The 20,959-nt window shown below is 51.6% G+C and overlaps 2 protein-coding genes across 2 annotated transcripts in view; both read right to left on the reverse strand.

Moving 5' to 3' along the window:
- Nucleotides 1-245: 245 nt before the first annotated feature.
- On the reverse strand, nt 246-8,801 carry UCN3 (urocortin 3). The gene is made up of 2 exons (XM_040063180.1): nt 8,676-8,801; nt 246-728 (listed from the first exon to the last, which is right to left on the reverse strand). The coding sequence occupies exon 2, from the start codon at nt 717-719 to the stop codon at nt 246-248; it is 474 nt and encodes a 157-aa protein (XP_039919114.1). The 5' UTR covers nt 720-728; nt 8,676-8,801.
- Nucleotides 8,802-16,986: 8,185 nt separating this feature from the next.
- LOC120751875 (collagen alpha-1(VII) chain-like) overlaps nt 16,987-20,959 on the reverse strand; it is a 112,184-nt gene continuing 108,211 nt past the window's right edge. Inside the window, 2 exon segments of the mRNA XM_040062365.2 lie at nt 16,987-17,261; nt 18,472-18,642. Of these exon segments, the coding sequence (XP_039918299.1) occupies nt 17,245-17,261; nt 18,472-18,642 (188 nt within the window). The 3' untranslated portion in view covers nt 16,987-17,244.

Here is a 20,959-nt window from a genome sequence, read left to right on the forward strand (position 1 = left end):
TGGCAGCTTTAATCAGGAACCTTCCCGGGTGGGAGACGCGTCCCCCGTGCCCCGGTGGGGACAGGAACCTCTGGAAACGTCCGGAAGGAATGAGGGAGGGAGGGCGGGGAGGAGAGGACAGGAGAGGAGGAGAGGAGAGGAAGAGGAACAAGGTGGACGCGAGGCGGCTCGAGGGGTCGAAGACGGACGGCGCTGATGTCACCCCGGGCCATCGGTCCCCTCCGGCGGCGGCGGCGGTGGCCCGGTCACTTCCTGCGCCCGATCTGCGCCATGAGGTGGGCGTTGGCCGCCGCCTTGGCCCGCAAGTTCTTGGCCTTGGCGATGTTGAAGAGGATGTTCATGATGTTGGTGGGGACGTCGAGGGACAGCGTCACCTTGGTGCGCCGGTCGCTCTTGGCCCGGTTCTGGTGGCTCTTGCCCTTGGCCTGCGCCTGGGACGCGTACCTGTGGTGGCCGTCCCCCGGGAATGTCCTTTTCCCAAGCTCTTCCTCCTCCCCGTCCTCCTCCTCCTCCTCCTCCTCGGAGGCCTCCTCCAGGGACGGCCACTCGGAGCCGCGCTTCTCCAGGACGGCGTTTTCCTCGGGGCGGATCTTCCGCGCTTCCGACAGGGCGGCGTTGAGGCAGCTGAAGACGGAGGCGGCGTTGGAGAAGCTCAGGGCGCGGCCGGCGCCGGCGGCTCCGAGCAGGACGAGGAGGAGCAGCAGCCTGGGGTGGGACATGGCGGTGGCCTGGCCGTGGAGACACCGAGGGGAGGGCGGAGAGCGACGTGAGCTCCCCGCGGCACCGGGGGAGATCCGGCCTCTCCTCATCCCCTTCCCAATCCCTGAAGTCTTGGGGTCACCTCCCAGGTCCCAGGTTAGGACAGGTGGGAAGGAGCTTCCTTGGGATGCAACCCCCAGCCCTTGGTTTTGGGGTGCTGGCGGGAGGTGGAGTGTCCAAGGAGATTCGCTTCCATGGAGCTTCCGTGGAGCTTCCATGGAGGAGAGGACTTGGCCTTTGCTTCCATGGAGATTGCATGGAGGTGAAGATTTGGCCTTTGCTTCCATGGAGCTTCCATGGAGGAGAGGACTTGGCCTTCGCTTCCATGGAGCTTCCATGGAGGAGAGGACTTGGCCTTTGCTTCCATGGAGCTTCCATGGAGGTGAAGATTTGGTCTTTGCTTCCATGGAGCTTCCATGGAGGGGAGGACTTGGCCTTTGCTTCCATGGAGCTTCCATGGAGGTGAAGATTTGGCCTTTGCTTCCATGGAGCTTCCATGGAGGAGAGGACTTGGCCTTCGCTTCCATGGAGCTTCCATGGAGGGGAGGACTTGGCCTTTGCTTCCATGGAGCTTCCATGGAGGTGAAGATTTGGCCTTTGCTTCCATGGAGCTTCCATGGAGGAGAGGACTTGGCCTTCGCTTCCATGGAGCTTCCATGGAGGGGAGGACTTGGCCTTTGCTTCCATGGAGCTTCCATGGAGGTGAAGATTTGGCCTTTGCTTCCATGGAGCTTCCATGGAGGGGAGGACTTGGCCTTCGCTTCCATGGAGCTTCCATGGAGGGGAGGACTTGGCCTTTGCTTCCATGGAGCTTCCATGGAGGTGAAGATTTGGCCTTTGCTTCCATGGAGCTTCCATGGAACTTCCATGGAGGGGAGGACTTGGCCTTTGCTTCCATGGAGCTTCCATGGAACTTCCATGGGCAAGAGGATTTGGCCTTTCCTTCATGGAGTTTCCATGGAGCTTCCATGGGCAAGAGGATTTGGCCTTTCCTTCATGGAACTTCCATGGAACTTCCATGGAACTTCAATGGAAAAGAGGATTTAGCATTTGCTTCCATGGAGCTTCCACGGAACTTCCATGGAACTTCTGTGGAACTTCCATGGAACTTCCATGGACAAGAGGATTTGGCCTTTCCTTCATGGAGTTTCCATGGACGAGAGGATTTGGTCTTTGTTTCCATGGAGCTTCCACAGGGTTTCCACAGGGAGGAAGATTTGCCCTTTCCTTTGCATGGAACTTCCATGGACAAGAAGATTTGGCCCTTGCTTCCATGGAGATTCCACAGAAGTTCCATGGAGAGGAGGACTTGGCCTTTCCTTCATGGAACTTCCACGGAGCTTCCATGGACAGGAGGATTTAGCCTTTCCTTTGTGGAACTTCCGTGGACGAGAGGATTTGGCCTTTGCTTCCATGGAGCTTCCACAGAGCTTCCCTGGAAAATAGGATTCGGCCTTTCCTTCATGGAACTTCCATGGAGCTTCCATGGAGGGAAGGATTTGGCGCTTCCCTCACGGAACTTTTGCAGAGCTTCCATGGACAAGAGGATTTGGCCTTTCCCTCACGGAACTTTTGCAGAGTTTCCATGGAGGGAAGGATTCGGCCCTTCCTTCACGGAACTTCCACAGAGTTTCCATGGACAAGAGGATTTGGCCTTTCCTTCATGGAACTTCCATGGAACTTCCATGGAGGGAAGGATTTGGCCTTTCCCTCACAGAACTTTCACGGAGTTTCCATGGACAAGAGGATTTGGCCTTTCCTTCATGGAACTTCCATGGAACTTCCATGGAGAGGAAGATTTGGCCTTTCCTTGATGGAACTTCCATGGAGCTTCCACAGAGCTGCCATGGAGAAGAGGATTTGGACTTCTTTTGTGGAACTTCCATGGAACTTCCATGGACGAGAGGATTTTGCCTTTGCTTCCATGGAGCTTCCACAGAGCTTCCATGGATGAGAGGATTTGGCCCTTCCTTCATGGAGCTTCCATGGAGAGGAAGATTTGGCTTTTCTTCATGGAACTTCCATGGAGCGGAAGATTTGGCCTTTCCTTGATGGAACTTCCATGGAGCGGAGAACTTGGCCTTTCCTTGATGGAACTTCCATGGAGCTTCCACAGAGCCGCCATGGAGAAGAGGATCTGGCCTTCTTTTGTGGAACTTCCATGGAACTTCCATGGAGAGGAAGATTTGGCTTTCCTTCATGGAACTTCCATGGAGCTTCCATGGACGAGAGGATTTGGCCTTTGCTTCTGTGTGGAGCTTCCATGGAGCTTCCATGGAGCTTCCATGGAGGGGAGGATTTGTCCTTTCCTTCATGGAACACCCGTCCCTGCCGCAGGAGACCCGGTCTGGACCCCGGGGTCGATCCCCGTGGATCCCTCTCCCTCTCCTGGGGGTGTCCCGGAGGTGACATTCCCTGTCCCCTGCTCGCCCTGAAGCCACCAGAGATGTCCCTCAAGCCCATCCCACCCCAGCCCATCCCAGAAAGAAGTGGGAATGCTGTCCCTGGTGATGTCCCCATGTCCCCTTCCCAGCCCTGGCCTCGGCTGCTCCGGGGGTTTCTCCATCCCAGGATCCTCCTGTTTCAAACACGGCCATTTTGGGGATCATTTTTGGCTCTTTTTTGGCTTTTTTGGGGCCCATTTTCGGGTGCTGTAAATCCCTGGAAAACTCTCCCGCTCCACAAACCCTCCCCCATCTCCCTTTATTCCCACCCGGACTCTCCAAAAATCCACCAAAAACCCACCGAGGCTCTCCAGCGACAATTCCCAGGAGGGGAGAAATGTCCCCAGCCAGCCCCGAGGCCGCGTGGGCTCTCCAAGCGCCGGGAATCCTGCCAGTATTCCCAAAAAACACCCTGGAATCCTCTTGGCATTCCCCGAAAAAACCCTGGATTCCTGCCAGCATTCCCCGAAAAAACCCTGGATTCCTGCCGGCATTCCCCCAAAAAACCTGGAATCTTCCTGTCATTCTCCAGAAAAAAAAAAACCTGGAATCCTGCCGGTATTCCCAAAAAAACCCTGGAATCCTCCTGGCATTCCCCAGAAAAACCCTGGAATCCTACCGGCATTCCCAAAAAACCCCCACCCTGGAATCCTCCTGGCATTCCCCAGAAAATAAACCTGGAATCCTGCCGGTATTCCCAAAAAAACCCTGGAATCCTCCTGGCATTCCCCAGAAAAAAACCGCCTGGAATCCTGCCGGCATTCCCAAAAAAACCCTGGAATCCTCCTGGCATTCCCAAAAAAAACCCCTGGAATCCTGCCGGCATTCCCCAGGAAAAAAACCTGGAATCCTGCCGGTATTCCCAAAAAAACACCCTGGAATCCTCTTGGAATTCCCTGAAAAAGCCCTGGATTCCTGCCAGCATTCCCCCAAAAAAACTGGAATCCTCCCGGCATTCCCCAGAAAAAAAGAAGCTGGAATCCTGCCGGTATTCCAAAAAACCCCCCACTCCTGGAGTCCTTCTGGCATTCCCAAAAACCCCTGGGTTCCTGCCGGCATTTCCCCAAAAAACCCTGGAATCTTCCTGTCATTCTCCAGAAAAAAACCCCTGGAATCCTGCCGGTATTCCCAAAAAACCCCACCCTGGAATCCTCCTGGCATTCCCCAGAAAACCCCTGGAATCCTACCGGCATTCCCAAAAAACCCCCACCCTGGAATCCTCCTGGCATTCCCCAGAAGAAAAAACCTGGAATCCTGCCGGTATTCCCAAAAAACCCTGGAATCCTCCTGGCATTCCCCAGAAGAAAAAACCTGGAATCCTGCCGGTATTCCCAAAAAACCCTGGAATCCTCCTGGCATTCCCCAGAAAAAAAACCCTGGAATCCTGCCGGTATTCCCAAAAAACCCTGGAATCCTCCTGGCATTCCCCAGAAAAAAACCACCTGGAATCCTGCCGGTATTCCCAAAAAAACCCCTGGAATCCTCCTGGCATTCCCTAGAAAATAAACTTGAATTCCTGCTGGTATTCCCAAAAAACCCTGGAATCCTCCTGGCATTCCCCAGAAAATAAACTTGGATTCCTGCTGGTATTCCCAAAAAACCCTGGAATCCTCCTGGCATTCCCTAGAAAAAAAAACGGAATCCTGCCGGTATTCCCAAAAAAACCCTGGAATCCTCCTGGCATTCCCTAGAAAATAAACTTGGATTCCTGCCGGTATTCCCAAAAAAACCCTGGAATCCTCCTGGCATTCCCCAGGAAATAAACCTGGAATCCTGCCGGTATTCCAAAAAAACCCCTGGAATCCTGCCGGTATTCCCAAAAAACCCCTGGAATCCTGCCGGTATTCCCAAAACCCCCTGGAATCCTCCTGGCATTCCCCAGAAAATAAACCTGGAATCCTGCCGGTATTCCCAAAAAAACCCTGGAATCCTCCTGGCAATCCCCAGAAAATAAACTTGGATTCCTGCCGGTATTCCCAAAAAAACCCTGGAATCCTCCTGGCATTCCCCAGAAAATAAACCTGGAATCCTGCCGGTATTCCCAAAAAAACCCTGGAATCCTGCCGGCATTCCCAATCTTCTGGCCCCATCTTGTGGCCGGCGCCTTCCACGGCAATTCCCGGCTGGGGACGGTCCCGAGGGATCTCAGCGGGCGGGGATTTGGGAATTTCCGTCTAAATTCTGCTTTTTTCCCTATCCCTTGGAGAGGGAATTTTGGGAAGGTTTAATCCCTTTAATTCTTCCCTTTTCCATCCCTTGGAGAGGGAATTTTGGGAAGGTCTTTTATCCTTAAATTTGCCCTTTGCTGTTCCCCAGAGTGGGAATTTTGGGCTGGTTTGGGATCGATTCCCTCAATTCTGCCTTTTTCCATCCCTTGGAGAGGGAATTTCGGCGGATCTTTAATCCCTCTGCCCTTTATTGTCCATGGAGGGGGAAATTTGGGAAGTTTCATCCTCTAAATTTTGCCTTTTGCCATTCCTGGAAGTGGGAATTTTGGGCAGCTCGATTCCCTTCAGGTCTGCTCTTTGCTGGTCCTTGGAGAGGGAATTTTGAGAAGTTTCATCCTCGAATTTCTTCCTTTTGCCATCCCTTGGAGAGGGAATTTTGGGAAGGTTTTTTCCCCCTTAACTTTTCCCTTTGCTCTTCCCCAGAGTGGGAATTTTGGGCTGATTTGGGATTGATTCCCTCAATTCTGCCCTTTGCCATTCCTCCGAAAGGGAATTTCGGTGGAGCTTTAATCCCTCAATTCTGCCCTTTATTGTCCATGGAGGGGGAAAATTGGGAAGTTTCATTCCCTAAATTTTGCCTTTTACCATCCCTTGGAGTGGGAATTTTGGGAAGGTCTTTTATCCTTAACTTTGCTGTTCCCCAGAGCGGGAATTTTGGGCTGATTTGGGATTGATTCCCTCAATTCTGCCCTTTGCCATTCCCCGGAGAGGGAATTTCGGTGGAGCTTTAATCCCTCAATTCTCCCCTTTATTGTCCATGGAGGGGGAAATTTGGGAAGTTTCATTCCCTAAATTTTGCCTTTTCCCATCCCTTGGAGAGGGAATTCCAGGCAGGTTTATCCCTTTAATTCTTCCCTTTTCCATCCCTTGGAGAGAGAATTTTGGGAAGTTTCATCCTCGAATTTCTTCCTTTTGCCATTCCTTGGAGAGAGAATTTTGGGAAGGATTTTTCCCCCTTAACTTTTCCCTTTGCTGTTCCCCAGAGTGGGAATTTTGGGCTGATTGTTTCCCTCAATTCTGCCCTTTGCCATTCCTCCGAAAGGGAATTTCGGTGGAGCTTTAATCCCTCAATTCTGCCCTTTATTGTCCATGCAGGGGGAAATTTGGGAAGTTTCATTCCCTAAATTTTGCCTTTTCCCATCCCTTGGGGTGGGAATTTTGGGAAGGTATTTTATCCTTAACTTTGCTGTTCCCCAGAGCGGGAATTTTGGGCTGATTTGGGATTGATTTCCTTGACTTTGCCCTTTGCCATTCCTTGGAGAGGGAATTTCGGTGGATCTTTAATCCCTCAATTCTGCCCTTTTTTTTATCTACGGAGGGAGAAATTCGGGAAGTTTCATCCTGTCCATGGACGAGGGGAGAGATTTGGGAGCTCCAATCCCTGAACTCTTCCCTTTTCCCTCTTCCCGAGGGGAGCTTTGGCGCCGATCCTCGCTCGGAATCCCAGGCGGCCGCTCCATTCCCGCTTTTCCCCCTTCCCAAAAAACCCCTCGACCCTTCCCTGGATCCGGGTGGGAGAGGAGCAGGAAGAGCCACGGGACGATCCAGGGAAAGCTGCTCCTGCAGGATCCAGGAAGGAAATCCCTTCCCAGGCACTCAACCTCCACATGGGATCGTTTCGGGATCATTCCGGAATGATTTCGGGATCATTTTGGGATCATTTCGGGATCATTTCGGGATCATTTAGGACCCCGAACTCTCCTTTCCTCCAGCCCCAAATCCCACATCTGGCCATTTAAACATCCCAGGGTTTAATTTATTTCTTGGGAGAGGGGATGGAGATTTGGGAAAGGGGGATTTTTCCATGGGATCGAGATTCCCGAAGGACTCAGGATGAAGATTTCTCCCACCCCAAAATCCCGACCCCCCCCACCTTCCCCCCCCCCCCCCCCCCCCAGCTTTTTTCCTCGCTCCATCCTCACCAAATTCCCGGAGCTCCTGCAGGATGGGATGCTCGGGCTGGGAATTCAGGGATTGGGAATTTCCCCCAGCCCTCGGGGGGCGCTGCGTGATTCCCAAATCCTGGACGGGGAATGGGAATGTCGCCAAAAGCCCTCTCCAGAGCTGCTGGAAAATCCTCGGGATGTTCCTGCCCCGCCTGGAATTCCAGAGCAGCGTTTTCCCCACAGGCTCCTGCTCCTGGGATTTTTCCAGCTTTTCCCGCTTAAAAAAACAAACAAAAAACCTCCGGGAATCGCAGCTGAGCAAAGGGAAAAGCAGAACGAGGGGAAAACGCATCCACACCCATTCCTGCTCCTGGCGAAAGGAACAGGAACCAAGGAGGGGATAAAAGCAAGGAAAAGCGGATTTTTTTTGGGGATTGGGTTTATTTTTTCCCGGGAGCCGGGGTGCTCCGGGAAGTTTTTATGGAGCAGGGGAAAAAAAAAAGAAAAAGCTGGAATTCGGGTTCCCTCCTTGCTTTTAAAAAAAAAAAAAATCAGGAAAAGGCGAGGAAACCAGGAAACCACCCGCGGCGGATCTGAGGAAATGGGAACTCAGCGGGAATTGAATGGGAATTAAATCCGCGCCGCCGCAGGGAGAGCTGCCGGGAATCGCTGGGAGCGATTTCCAGGAATTTTATCGGGATGCTGCCGAGGAGCGTTGGTGTCTCCTGGGAAAAAAAAAAAAAAAAAAATCCCCCCCCAAAGCCAAAAAAACCCTCCCTCGGTCTTGTCAGGAGGAGAATTCCAGCTCTGGAAAAGCGGGATCCGGGATTTGCTGCCTCTCCCTCCTCGGCGGCGGAACAGCGGGAACGGAGCGGGATTTTCCCCGGATCCCAAAGTAAGTCTGGGATAAAACTGCGGGGACTCCTTCAAACTCTGCCTCCGCTTCCCCGAGCAGCTTTTCCCGGGGCTGATTCCCAAAATCCAGGCGGGATCGGGGTGGGGGGGGTTTGCTGCACCTTGATCTCCTCCCCATCCTTAAATTTGTCTCCCTAAATTTTCCTTTTTCCCCGAGATTTCCCAATCCTTCCCACGGCCTGCCTCCCAAAATTCCTGTAATAATAATAATAATAAAAAAAGGGATTTTTTTTTTCTCAGGAGGGAGGAATTTCGAATCCCTTGACAGCAAAAAAATCTTGGATTGCTTTCCCCTACCCTGCCTTATTTATTTATTTTATTTTTCCCCCCCTAAAAAAACCAACCCCAAATCCCGGAATTTTTTTTTTTTTTTCCCCAAGGAAAACGCTGAAATATTCAAAGTTCCTGCAGAGCCGGGGAATAAATGAAATCCAGGCACTCACCCGCTTCTTCCTGGATGCTTTGGGACGGGAAGGATTTGCCGTGGAATCACGCCCGGGAAAAAAGCATCAGGAGCCTTTCCCAAACTTCTCCTCCCTGGCTGTTCCCTGATTTATTTTTAAATTTTATATTATTTAATTTTTTTTTTTTTTTTTTAATTTCCCAAGGACCGGGATATTTTTTTTTTTTTATTTCCCAAGGACCGGGATATTTTTATTTTTTTTTTTATTTTTCCCTCCCCCCACTTCCCCACTCCTCTCTGGAAACCTTTTCCCCCCTCCCCGGTGTATTTATAAAAAAACGCGGGATCACGGGGTTGGAGTCGTAATTCCAGACGTAATTCCTGGGCTCGGGGGAATGATTTCATTAAAATGAGGTCAGAGCCAGCCGGCGACGTCACGGAGCAGGAAAATGATCCCAAAAAAATAAAAAAACCGGGAAGGGGAGGGGGGGAAAAAGACGTCGGATCCCAAAATCTGGGAAGAGTCACCCCAAGCCGGGGTTGGCGTCAGCGCCGGGAATTTTGTAGGATCTTTGTTCCACCCCCTCCATCCCGGGGGATTTTTTGGGGAGCAGGGATGTTTTTATTCCAAAGGGTGGTTTTTTTTTTGTTCTTTTTTCCCTGGTTTCAAGGATTCCTGTTGGGATTCGTTATCCCGATGGATGTGGTTTTATTCCCGGAGTGGGGGATTTGGGAAGGTTTTCCCTGTTTTCCTCGTTCCTGGGGATTTTTCCCATTCGTGCAGGGGAACGGCTGGGAAAGGGAAGTTTTGGGGGATTTCTTGCGGGATTTGTTTTCCCAATGCCGGGCGCAGCTTTGGAAAAGGACGGGAGGGACGAGGGGTGGGATGAGGGGAAAAAAAAAACCCCAAAAGCTCCAATTCCCGAAAACTCCATCAGGATTAACTCGGATCATCCCAAAAAATCCCAAAACAGCAGCCGGGTGGGAAAAATTCCCAGTTTGGGCTTCCTGGGGAGGAAACTCCCGGAATGTCCCAAGGTTTGGGAGCAGAAGAGGATTGGGATGGAGATCTGGGAATGGGGATGGGGAGTTGGGAATGGGGATGGGGATTTGGGGGTGGGGATTTGGGAACAGGGATGGGGATTTGGGAATGGGGATGGGGATTTGGGGATGGAGATTTGGGAACGGGGATGGAGATTTTGGGGGTAGGGATTTGGGGATGGAGGTTTGGGGATGGGGATTTGGGAATGGGGATCTGGGAATGGGGATTTGGGAACAGGGATGGAGATTTGGGGATGGAGATTTGGGAATGGGGATGGGGATTTGGGGATGGGGATTTAGGAATGGGGATGGGGATTTGGGAACAGGGATGGAGATTTGGGGATGGGGATTTGGGAATGGGGATGGAGATTTGGGAACAGGGATGGAGATTTGGGGATGGGGATTTGGGAATGGGGATGGAGATTTTGGGGGTAGGGATTTGGGAACAGGGATGGAGATTTGGGGATGGAGATTTGGGAATGGGGATGCGGATTTGGGAATGGGGATGGGAATTTGGGAATGGGGATGGAGATTTGGGAACAGGGATGGAGATTTGGGAATGGGGATGGAGATTTGGGAATGGGGATTTGGGAACAGGGATGGAGATTTGGGAATGGGGATGGGGATTTGGGGATGGAGATTTGGGAATGGGGTTGGGGATTTGGGAATGAGGATGGAGATTTAGGAACAGAGATGGGGATTTGGGAACAGGGATTTGGGGATGGAGATTTGGGAATGAGGATGGAGATTTGGGAACAGGGATGGGGAACTGGAGATGGAGATTTGAGGATGGAGATTTGGTAATGGGAATAGGGATTCGGGAACAGGGATGGAGATTTGGAACAGGGATTTTGGGGATGGAGATTTGGGAACGGGGATGGGGATTTGGGAACGGGGATTTTTCCATGTGCTCCCAGGAAGATCCCAGGTCTCTGGTGATCCCACCATGGATTTGTGGCTGGGTCGGGTTCTCCTGGAGGCTCCAGGACCAAAATGATCCAAAATTCCTTTCCGAAATTTCCCTGGAAAAGCCGTTGCCGAGCCGGAGGGGAGCAGCAATGGGGCAAATCCCGCTAAAAGTGAGGAAAATCCATGGAAAAACCCCTGGAGGCAGCAGAGCCCCGGGATGGGCTCTGATTGAGGTGTTCCCACTCCTGGCCTGGAGAGAAGGAGCCAAAATTGTGGGAATTCCTGGAGGAGGCTCCAGGATCCCAGCTGGGAATGGTGGGAGCTCCAATCCTTGGGAATTCTGCCCAGTCAGGATCCGGGAATTCCTTCCTTTCCCACCCCAATCCCGAGCTTCCAGCTCCTGGGATGAGGTTCTGGTTTCCCTCCTTCCCCTTCAGGCCCGGAAGGGAATTTTTTTTATTTTTCTCCAAACGTTTGGAATTTTTTGGAGCCGTTCCTAGGAGAGAAAATTCCCAGGCGGCTCCAACACCGGGAGCTGGGGTGGGAAAATCCACGTGAAGGATTTTTTTTCCAAGGAAAAGGATCAGGACACGGCACTGAGTGACTTTTCCACCTCCGGAATCCGATCCTGGGGCGTTTTCCCGAGTTTTATTCCCCGCCCCACAGATTTATTTTCCCACAAAAAACTTTGTTGGGAAGGGAAAAACGTTCCTTTGCCAGGAGGCGTGGAATTTTCCAGATGTGGAATTCTCAGGGTGGTTTCATTGAGGGGAAAAAAATCGGGAAGAGAAGGCAGGATAAAAAAAATGGAATTTTTTGGCTCATCCCTTGAAAGGTTTGGAATTCCTCGCCCTGGGAGGAGAATTTACCGCAGGAAAATTGTATTCCCAAGGGAAAATTCCATTAAAAAAAAAAATGTCCCTAAGGGAGGAGGGAGGAACATCCCGGGGCACCCACAGCACCTGGAAGCCTCAAACTTCCCAAAAGTTTCCCCGGAAAATCCCGAACTGATGAAAAATTCCGGATGCAAGGAGCATTCCCACACATCCCTTGGATTCCGGGGGGTCGGGAGCTCTTCCCACCTTTCCTCACCTTTTCCCCGGAGCTGAATTTCCGGGAGTGAATCACTGCCGGGAGCTCGTTAAAATTTCATCTCCACGAGCCGGGGAAAAATCAGGGATTTGGGAACATTTCACCTCCAGGGACTTTGAAAACCAAAAAATAATAAAAAAAAAATCCCAAATCCCAGAAGTTTCGGGAATAATCCCAGAATTCCACGGAGGAGTCGGTCGTGGATTCGCTGAGGGGATTTTTTCCTGGCTCGGCTTTGTCCCTTTTCCCCCCAATCTTTTTAGGACTCAGTTTGCATTTTCCGGGCGGTGGGCGGAAGAGGATTTTCCCTGGGAAATTCCCAATCTCCCTAAAAATCCAGCGGCAAACCCTTCCTCTGCCACCAGGCTGATTTGGGGGATCTGCTGGGATTTCTCTTCCCTATATCCCCATTTTTGGGAGGGATTTTCCCTCCTTCCAACAGCTCCGATCCAGAAAGTTTTTCCCAAGGTGGCCGCACCTTGGAAAACTCCATCCAATGGGAAGGGAAGAGGTGAGAATCCAAATTTTTGAACAATTAATTTGACCTTTTTTGAGCTTTTTTCCCACCTTTTCCCAGGGGATTTGCATCCCTGGGTTTCCACGAAGCTTCCGGCGTTTCATCTTCCTGGGAATTGGTTAAATTAGTTCGATGAGTTCAAATAATTCAATTAATTCAATTAATTAAAGCCCGGAATTTTGGGTGCCAATGGAATGTCAGGAAAGCTCCTTGGGATGAACCGGATCGGGGTCGTTTTGGGAATTCCCAAAAATCCCTTTTTTTTTTTGGGATTTTTGTGAAAGAGGCAGATTTTGCTGGAGGAGGAGGAGAAAAAAAACGGTGGAAGAGGAAAAATGATCCCAAATCCTCCATTTTTTTCCCAGAATATTTTTATTTCTTTCCCTCTGTTGCATCCCTGGACGCGTGGGGCAGCAAATTCCTGGTTGGAAGGATAAAAAAAATTCCAGGAAAATGCGAAGGGAGCCTGGATCCTCACACAGACTCCGGGAATTTTCCGGGATTTTTGCGTCCCAAAGTAAAATCCGCTTTTACCCCAAGGATCTGAGTCTTGAAGGAGCTGCTCCTGCTTTTCCCTGCATTCCTGATCCCACTGCCGAGGCTGCAGCAGCTGGAAAAGGCTGGAAAAATTCAGGGAATGTTTCATTCCCTCCAGGGAATTTTTGTTGCCTTTCCAGGATTTTTTTTTTGGGCCGGGATTTATTTTCCGGGTGTTTTCGGGTGCCAGATGGAGCAGGACAAACAGCCCAAGGTGGGATTTTCCCTCGGTTTTCCAGGGGCACTGAAGGTTTTCCAGGTTTTTCCAAGGATTTTTCGCCTTCCCAGAGTTGTTGGGGATGCGATTCCACCCTTGGGATAGGAATGGGGGTGGGAATTCCCGGTGGATTCAGGGATAGAGTTCAGGCTGTTCCTGCTCCAAACATGGGGATGGGGATTTGGGAATGGGGATTTGGGAATGGGGATTTGGGAATGGGGATGGGGATTTGGGAATGGGGATTTGGGAATGGGGATTTGGGAATGGGGATTTGGGAATGGGGATGGGGATTTGGGAATGGGGATTTGGGAATGGGGATTTGGGAATAGGATGGAGATTTGGGGATGGGGATTTGGGAACAGGGATGGGGATTTGGGAATGGGGATGGGGATTTGGGAATGGGGATGGGGATTTGGGAATGGGGATTTGGGAACAGGGATTTGGGAACAGGGATGGGGATTTGGGAATGGGGATGGGGATTTGGGAATGGGGATTTGGGAACAGGGATTTGGGAATGGGGATGGAGATTTGGGAACAGGAGTTTGGGAATGGGGATGGAGATTTGGGAATGGGGATTTGGGAACTGGATGGAGATTTGGGAATAGGGATTTGGGAACAGGGATGGGGATTTGGGAACAGGGATGAGAATTTGGGAATGGGGATGGAGATTTGGGAACAGGGATGGAGATTTGGGAACAGGGATGGGGATTTGGGAACAGGGATGGAGATTTGGGAACAGGGATTTGGCAACAGGGATGGAGATTTGGGAACAGGGATTTGGGAATGGGGATGGAGATTTGGGAACAGGGATGGAGATTTGGGAATGGAGATGGAGATTTGGGAATTGGGATGAGGATTTGGGAACAGGAATTTGGGAACAGGGATGGAAATCTGGGAATAGGGACAGGGATTTCATCCCCCAAGCACTGTGGATGGCAGGAAAACCTCCCGGAGAGGACGGGGGGAGCCGCGGAGGCTTTTCCAAGATTTAGGCGGGGTTGGATGCGGCTCGGGACCACCTGGGATGTGTCCCTGCCCACGGGATGAGCTTTAAGATCCTTCCCAACCAAACCACTCCACGATTCCCGGATTGAATCCATGGATGGACTCCCGGATTAAATCCATTAAATCCATTAACTCCCCCCACTCTCAAAATCCATAATTCACCAGCCTGGCTGAGCCCAATTCCAGCTGGGAAGGCCGCGAGGGATTTTTTCCGGGATTTTGCCGGCTCCTTCCCGATCCAATCCCCCGGCACATCCAGAGGGAGCTGGATGAGGCTCAGCCGCGGCCGTTTCGGGGCCGGCTCGTTATCCAATTACCGAATTATCCCGATCCGGCCTCTCCTCTCCCTCCATCCCTGTTTTCCTTTGTCGGGGTTGCTTAGGAACCGCCGCCGACACCGGAGGCTGCGGCCGGGAGAGGATCAAGATTCCCTCCTGGAAATGGAAGAGGGGCTGGGAATGCTCCTAAATCCATGGGTTCGCCTCCCCCGGGCCACAGATCCCGACGGAACACGATCCAAAATCCCTCTGTTATTTCCGGATTCCGTCAAGGAATTCCTTGGTGCGCTTTAAATCCCAGATTTCCACTCAGCTCAGCTCGGTTTTTTTTTGTTTTGTTTTTGTTTTTGTTTTGTTTTCCCAAGGCCTTTCTCCGAAGGATGTTCAGGAATTTTCTGGTGCGGAGCCCGCAAAGCCACCCAGCCCTTAAAAGCTCTCCCCTCGCTGAAATAAAATTCCAAGGAACTCGATTAGGCCGAGCTGACGTTTCCAGGGAAATGCCGGGGCTCCGTTCCCGGAATGTTCCGGCCCTGCCAAAGCCTGGATAGCAAATCCGTAGGGAACGTTTGATTAATCCGGGGTGGGGGATTAAAAAAAAATTCCCAGCTCTCGATTTCCCTCCGTTCTGATGGGAATTTGGGCTGGGTTTAATCCACTGGGCTCGACCTTAGGCCGGCCTAAATATCGGCTTCCTCTTCCCGTTTTTCCAAACCCGGATTAAATCACCTGGATCCCTCAGGAATGAGGATTTTGGTGGATTTTGAGCTAAATCATTCCCTTGGGAGGCTCTTCCCAACCCCTTTGGATGCTCCTGGACCAGGAGGCCAAATCCTCCTCCAGCCTTGGAATTTGGGATTCGGAGGCAAAAGCCGCCGAGGAATTCCAAAGCCGGGGAGGTGAGGTCTGATTTTTAGGGATGGCTCTGGGCTGGGAAGGGAAAATGAAGGGATTGTCCAAAAATTTATTGGGAATAACAACACAGGAAGGGAATTTCCTCAGGTTCCCGGATCCCACGGGTCCATCCCTCCTCTCCCGCTGCCTCCAGCCCGGAGAATTCCCAGCTCAAAAAATGATTTTCATGGAATTTCTGCTGCTTGGCGTCTCCTCCGCCTCGGTGACAAATTCCCACACCTGCCAAGGGATCCACGGGGCGGGGGATGAGGGATTCGGGAAAGAATTCCACTTGGATTTCTTAATGAGCACCTAATGATCCAGTTGTTATCCCTGATGGGATGAAAGGAAGAGGATTTTTAACGAGGATACGGAGGAATAGGACACAGGGAATGGCTTTAAACGGGAATAGGGCAGGGCTGGATGGGATCTTGGGAAGGAATTCCTGCCTGGGCTGGAATTCCCAGAGGAGCTGTGGCTGCCCCTGGATCCCTGGAATGTCCAAGGCCAGGTTGGACACTGGGGCTTGGAGCAGCCTGGAATGGTGGAAAATTCCTTGCCCATGGCAGGGGTGGAATTGGATAATCCTTAAAATCCCTTCAATCCAAACAATTCCATGATTTTTTTTTCCAGTCAGGGAATACTATGGCTCCTCCGATCTCCGTTTCCCTGATTATTTTTGCCCATTTAATTTGGGAATGACTTCCTTTTTTTTGTTTTTTTTTTTCCCCCTGATTATTTCAAATCCTTCTTTTCCCTGGATCGTCTCAACTCCCTGGGGCTGGAATTCCTGGGATGTTGAATTCCCGAGGCTGCAGCAATCCCAAGATCGACATCCCTCAGCATTCCTGGGTAAATTCTCACCAGGGAAACCAGGAAAACGGGAAAAATGTGGGAATGTTTCTCAGAATTCCCCTTGTTCCCAAGCCCTGTGGAAAAGCCCAATCCCGCTTTTCCCACCGGGAACCTTTTTTTTCCTCTCCCAGGGAATACTTTTTTGGAATGTTTTCCCAAGGACATCCCAGGACAGAGCAGGATTTCAGGGGGAGAGGCTGGAATTGTCGCTCCGGGAACGGCTCCTTGCCAAGGTTTACAAAATTCCAGGTTTTTCTTTTTTGGAGGAAAAAGAAGAAAAATCCCCAAATCTCTGCCCCTCCCTCCTCAGTGCCTGGGATTTTGTGGGTGAGGAGAATCCTGGGATTTTCCTACCTGTGCTACCAGGAGCAAAAACCCAACCCCGAATCCTGGGAAATCTGAAATCTGGGAACTCTGAAACCTTGGAAATCTGAGCTCGGTTTTCCCAAATTACATGGAAAACTTTTAACAAATCCCTGTTTTCCCGTTGGAAGTCCTTTCCCAGGGATTGTCCCATGGAGCAGATCCCATTGGATAAGACCCCTCTCAGCTGTGTCCGTGTTCTCCATGGGACCAAAATCCGGGGATTTTGGATTTCCAAATTACTGGATTTCCAAATCTCTTGGATTGGAATTCCGCAAGCTGCAGCTCCAAGCTCCTCGTGGAATTGGAAGTTTTTTTATGGAAGAGCCTGGCTTGGATCCCTATTTTTTTCTGGGAGATTTTGGGATGGCTCCTTTTAACCTGCCCGGGGAATTCCCAAGTGGAGAAGAAGGTGGGAATTCCTGAAGACCCCAGGGAATTCCTGAAGGCCCCAGGATATTCCCAAGTGGTGGAGAAGTTGGGAATTCCCAAAGGCCCCAGGGAATTTAGGGCTGGGCCAAAAGGGATGGGGCTCCACCTTCCCCCCGGATCCAACTGGAAAAATTGATATTCCCACCTTTCTCTGCTATTCCCAAGGTTTCCTCCTTCCCAGGCGAACGACCCGGAATTCCGCGGCATTGCGACACTTTTATTTTACAAAAATAAAACTCGGGAATTTGTTCCACCCGGTTTGGCTCGGGAATTGTGCCCTTGCCATCCTCCTGTTCCTGAGCATCCAGAGGATTCCCTCTCCCCGTCCCATAACGTCCAGAATTCCATTTTTCCGGCTTTTTTTTTTTTGTTGTTCCCAAACATCTTCCCGTTTGTTTTTCTTGTCCGTCCCGGAGGTGTCGGAGTCTCTCCTCCCAATCCCGTTGGATTTAAATGAAGCCCTTGGAGCCGCTCATCTCCCCCTGCCTGCTTTGGGGAAAAAAAAAAAAAAAAAAGAGGGAAGAGGAAAAAATGGGAATGTCAGAAGCTGGCTGCACTTTGGGCTCCCTCTTGGAATTCCCAAGCTCGGGAGGTCCCTGACGACACGGGATTGTCCCATCCCACATCCATGAAAAGCAAATATCCCAAATCCCGGCTGAATCCTGGATCAGCCAGGAAAAATCAGCACACGGAGGGCTCAGGAATTTGTCTTGGATTGGGATCAATCCCATTCCCAGGGGCTGTTTCTTCCCACAGGTTGGTACCTTCGGCCGCTTCGTGAGGCTCCCGGTGGTGGCTCCTAGAGCGAATTCCCTGGAAAAAAAACAATTGGGCAGGAGAGGAGCTTCACTCATTTCCTGCTGCTGCCGGGCCTGGATTCCAAGCCCTTGGAGTGATTCCCAAAATTATGGATCTGGGCCTTTAATTCCTCTCTCTTTTTAAAGTTTCCCTCAAACCCAGAGCAGATGAACTTCAGCAGAGATTTTTTTTTTTTTAATGGATTGTGGAGAATTCATGGATTTTTATTTTTTTTTAATTCTTTTTCCAGAGGTCTCCAGGCTGAGGGAATTCCCAGAGAGGAATATTTTCCTTGGCAGGATGGGATCAGTCACGGCCCCTGCCCTGCTTGGAGCAGGGTCTGTGTTCCTGCCAGGCCCCAGTTTTCCCTGGGATGACCTGGAGATGAGGGAAAATCCACACAAAACCATCCCAAAATCCCTGGATCTGGCAATGGAAGCCAAGCTCTGCTTCCAGGAGTTTTTCCCACTGAACCCCTGGATGAGGTGAGACCCCAGTCCCGGGGTGTTAATCCAGACCTAAACTGCTCCAGATTAAACTCCAGGTTCTGCCTGGAGGCCGGAGATGCCGGAAGTTGCTTGGATGGAACATTCCGGGCCTTCGGGGGCACAAATCCCCAAATTCCCGCCGATTCCACTCCTTGGAAAGCACAAAAACCCAGGAAATCCCAAAATATCAGGATCCAGGTGGATCCATGTGTCCATCCCACGCACGGGATTGCCCCAGGGGAGGTGTCCAGGAGCTCCTGGGAATGACCTGGGAATGGGAAGGGAAGAAAACCCCAGAACTTCCCGGTGGGACACCCTCAGGAAATGGGAATGGGCAAATCCCAGATGGGCTTTCCCTGCTCTGGCCTCGCTCCTGGCTGGAGGAAGAGGGAATTTGGAGGGCCCAGCCTCACCTGTGGAGCTCCGGCAGCGCCGCTCGCATTCCCGCCGGGATGGGAAGCGGTTGCTGTTCCCTCGGCAGCCCCCGAAGAGGAACGGCCGGCAGGAATTTGTGGGGACGTGGAAGTACCAGAGCAGGGAATGGCGCTGGCAGGAGCCCTCATCCATGGGCTGCAGGCACGGGGCTGCGGGAAAACACATTCCCCAGGGATTGGATCCAGCTGGGAAAACACCCCACATTCCCCAGGGATTGGATCCAGTGGGAAAACACCTCACATTCCCCAGGGATTGGATCCCAGTGGGAAAACACCTCACATTCCCCAGGGATTGGATCCCAGTGGGAAAACACCCCACGTTCCCCAGGGATTGGATCCAGCTGGGAAAACACCCCACATTCCCCAGGGATTGGATCCAGTGGGAAAACACCTCACATTCCCTACGGATTGGATCCCAGTGGGAAAACACCCCACGTTCCCCAGGGATTGGATCCCAGTGGGAAAACACCCCACATTCCCCAGGGATTGGATCCCAGTGGGAAAACACCCCACGTTCCCCATGGATTGGATCCCAGTGGGAAAACAGCCCACATTCCCCATGGATTGGATCCCAGTGGGAAAACAGCCCATGTTCCCCATGGATTGGATCCCAGTGGGAAAACACCTCACATTCCCCACAGATTGGATCCCAGTGGGAAAACACCTCACATTCCCTACGGATTGGATCCCAGTGGGAAAATACCCTACATTCCCCACAGATTGGATTCTGGGTGGGAGAACACCCCATATTCCCCAGGGATTGGATCTGGGTGGGAAAACACCTCACATGGATTGGATCCCAGTGGGAAAACACCCCCATATTCCCCAGGGATTGGATCTGGGTGGGAAAACACCTCACATTCCCCAGGGATTGAATCCCAGTGGGAAAACATCCCCATATTCCCCATGGATTGGATCCCAGTGGGAAAGCACTCCACGTTCCTCATGGATTGGATTCCGGGTGGGAAAACATCCCACATTCCCCCCAGACTGGATCCAGTTAGGAAAACACCCCACATTCCCCATGGATTGGATCCCAGGTGGGAGAACACCCCACATTCCCCATGGATTGGATCTGGGTGGGAAAATACCCCAATTCCCCATGGATTGGATCCCAGTGGGAAAACACCCCACATTCCCCATGGATTGGATCCCAGTGGGAAAACACCCCACATTCCCCATGGATTGGATCCCAGTGGGAAAACACCCCCATGTTCCCCATGGATTGGATTCCAGGTGGGAAAATACCCCACATTCCCCATGGATTGGTTCCCAGTGGGAAAACACCCCACGTTCCCCATGGATTGGATCTGGGTGGGAAAACAACCCCACATTCCCCATGGATTGGATCCCAGTGAGAAAACATCCCCATATTCCCCAGGGATTGGATCTAGGTGGGAAAACACCCCACATTCCCCATGGATTGGATCCCAGTGGGAAAATCCCACACCCACCCATGGGTAGGATCCTACGGTGGAAAAATAGGGACATCCAGGAGTGGATTCCCAGCAGTGGATTCCCAGAGTGGGGAAACAGGGATATCTGGGAGTGGATTCCCATATTGGACAAAGGAGGGAATCTGAGTGGATTCCCAGAGTGGACAAAAGGGACATCCAGGAGTGGATTCCCAGAGTGGATAGAGGAGGGAATCCGGTGCTGGATTCCCAGCGCGGATAAGGGAGGGAATCCAGCAGTGAATTCCCACACTGGATAGAGGAGGGAATCCAGTCCTGGATTCCCACGGTGGATAAGGGAGGGAACCCAGCAGTGAATTCCTACAGTGGAGAGAGGAGGGAATCCAGTGCTGGATTCCCAGAGTGGGTAAAAGAGGGAATCCAATCCTGGATTCCCAGAGCAGATAAGGGAGGGAATCCAGCAGTGAATTCCCACAGTGGATAGAGGAGGGAATCCAGTCCTGGATTCCCACGGTGGATAAGGGAGGGAACCCAGCAGTGAATTCCCACAGTGGATGGAGGAGGGAATCCAGCGCTGGATTCCCAGAGTGGATAGAGGAGGGAATCCAGCAGTGAATTCCCACAGCGGATAGAAGAGGGAATCCAGCAGTGAATTCCCAGAGTGGATAGAGAAGGGAATCCAGCAGTGAATTCCCACAGTGGATAGAGGAGGGAATCCCGCTCTGGATTCCCACAGTGCATAAGGGAGGGAATCCAGCAGTGAATTCCCACAGTGGATGGAGGAGGGAATCCAGCGCTGGATTCCCAGAGCAGATAAGGAAGGGAATCCAGCGCTGGATTCCCACAGTGGATAGAAGAGGGAATCCAGCAGTGAATTCCCACAGTGGATGGAGGAGGGAATCCAGCGCTGGATTCCCAGAGCAGATAAGGAAGGGAATCCAGCGCTGGATTCCCACAGTGGATAAGGGAGCGAATCCAGCAGTGAATTCCCACAGCGGATAGAAGAGGGAATCCAGCAGTGAATTCCCACAGTGGATAGAGGAGGGAATCCA

Source organism: Hirundo rustica, chromosome 4, assembly GCF_015227805.2.
Source record: "Hirundo rustica isolate bHirRus1 chromosome 4, bHirRus1.pri.v3, whole genome shotgun sequence".
Classification (NCBI taxonomy): Eukaryota; Metazoa; Chordata; class Aves; order Passeriformes; family Hirundinidae; genus Hirundo; species Hirundo rustica.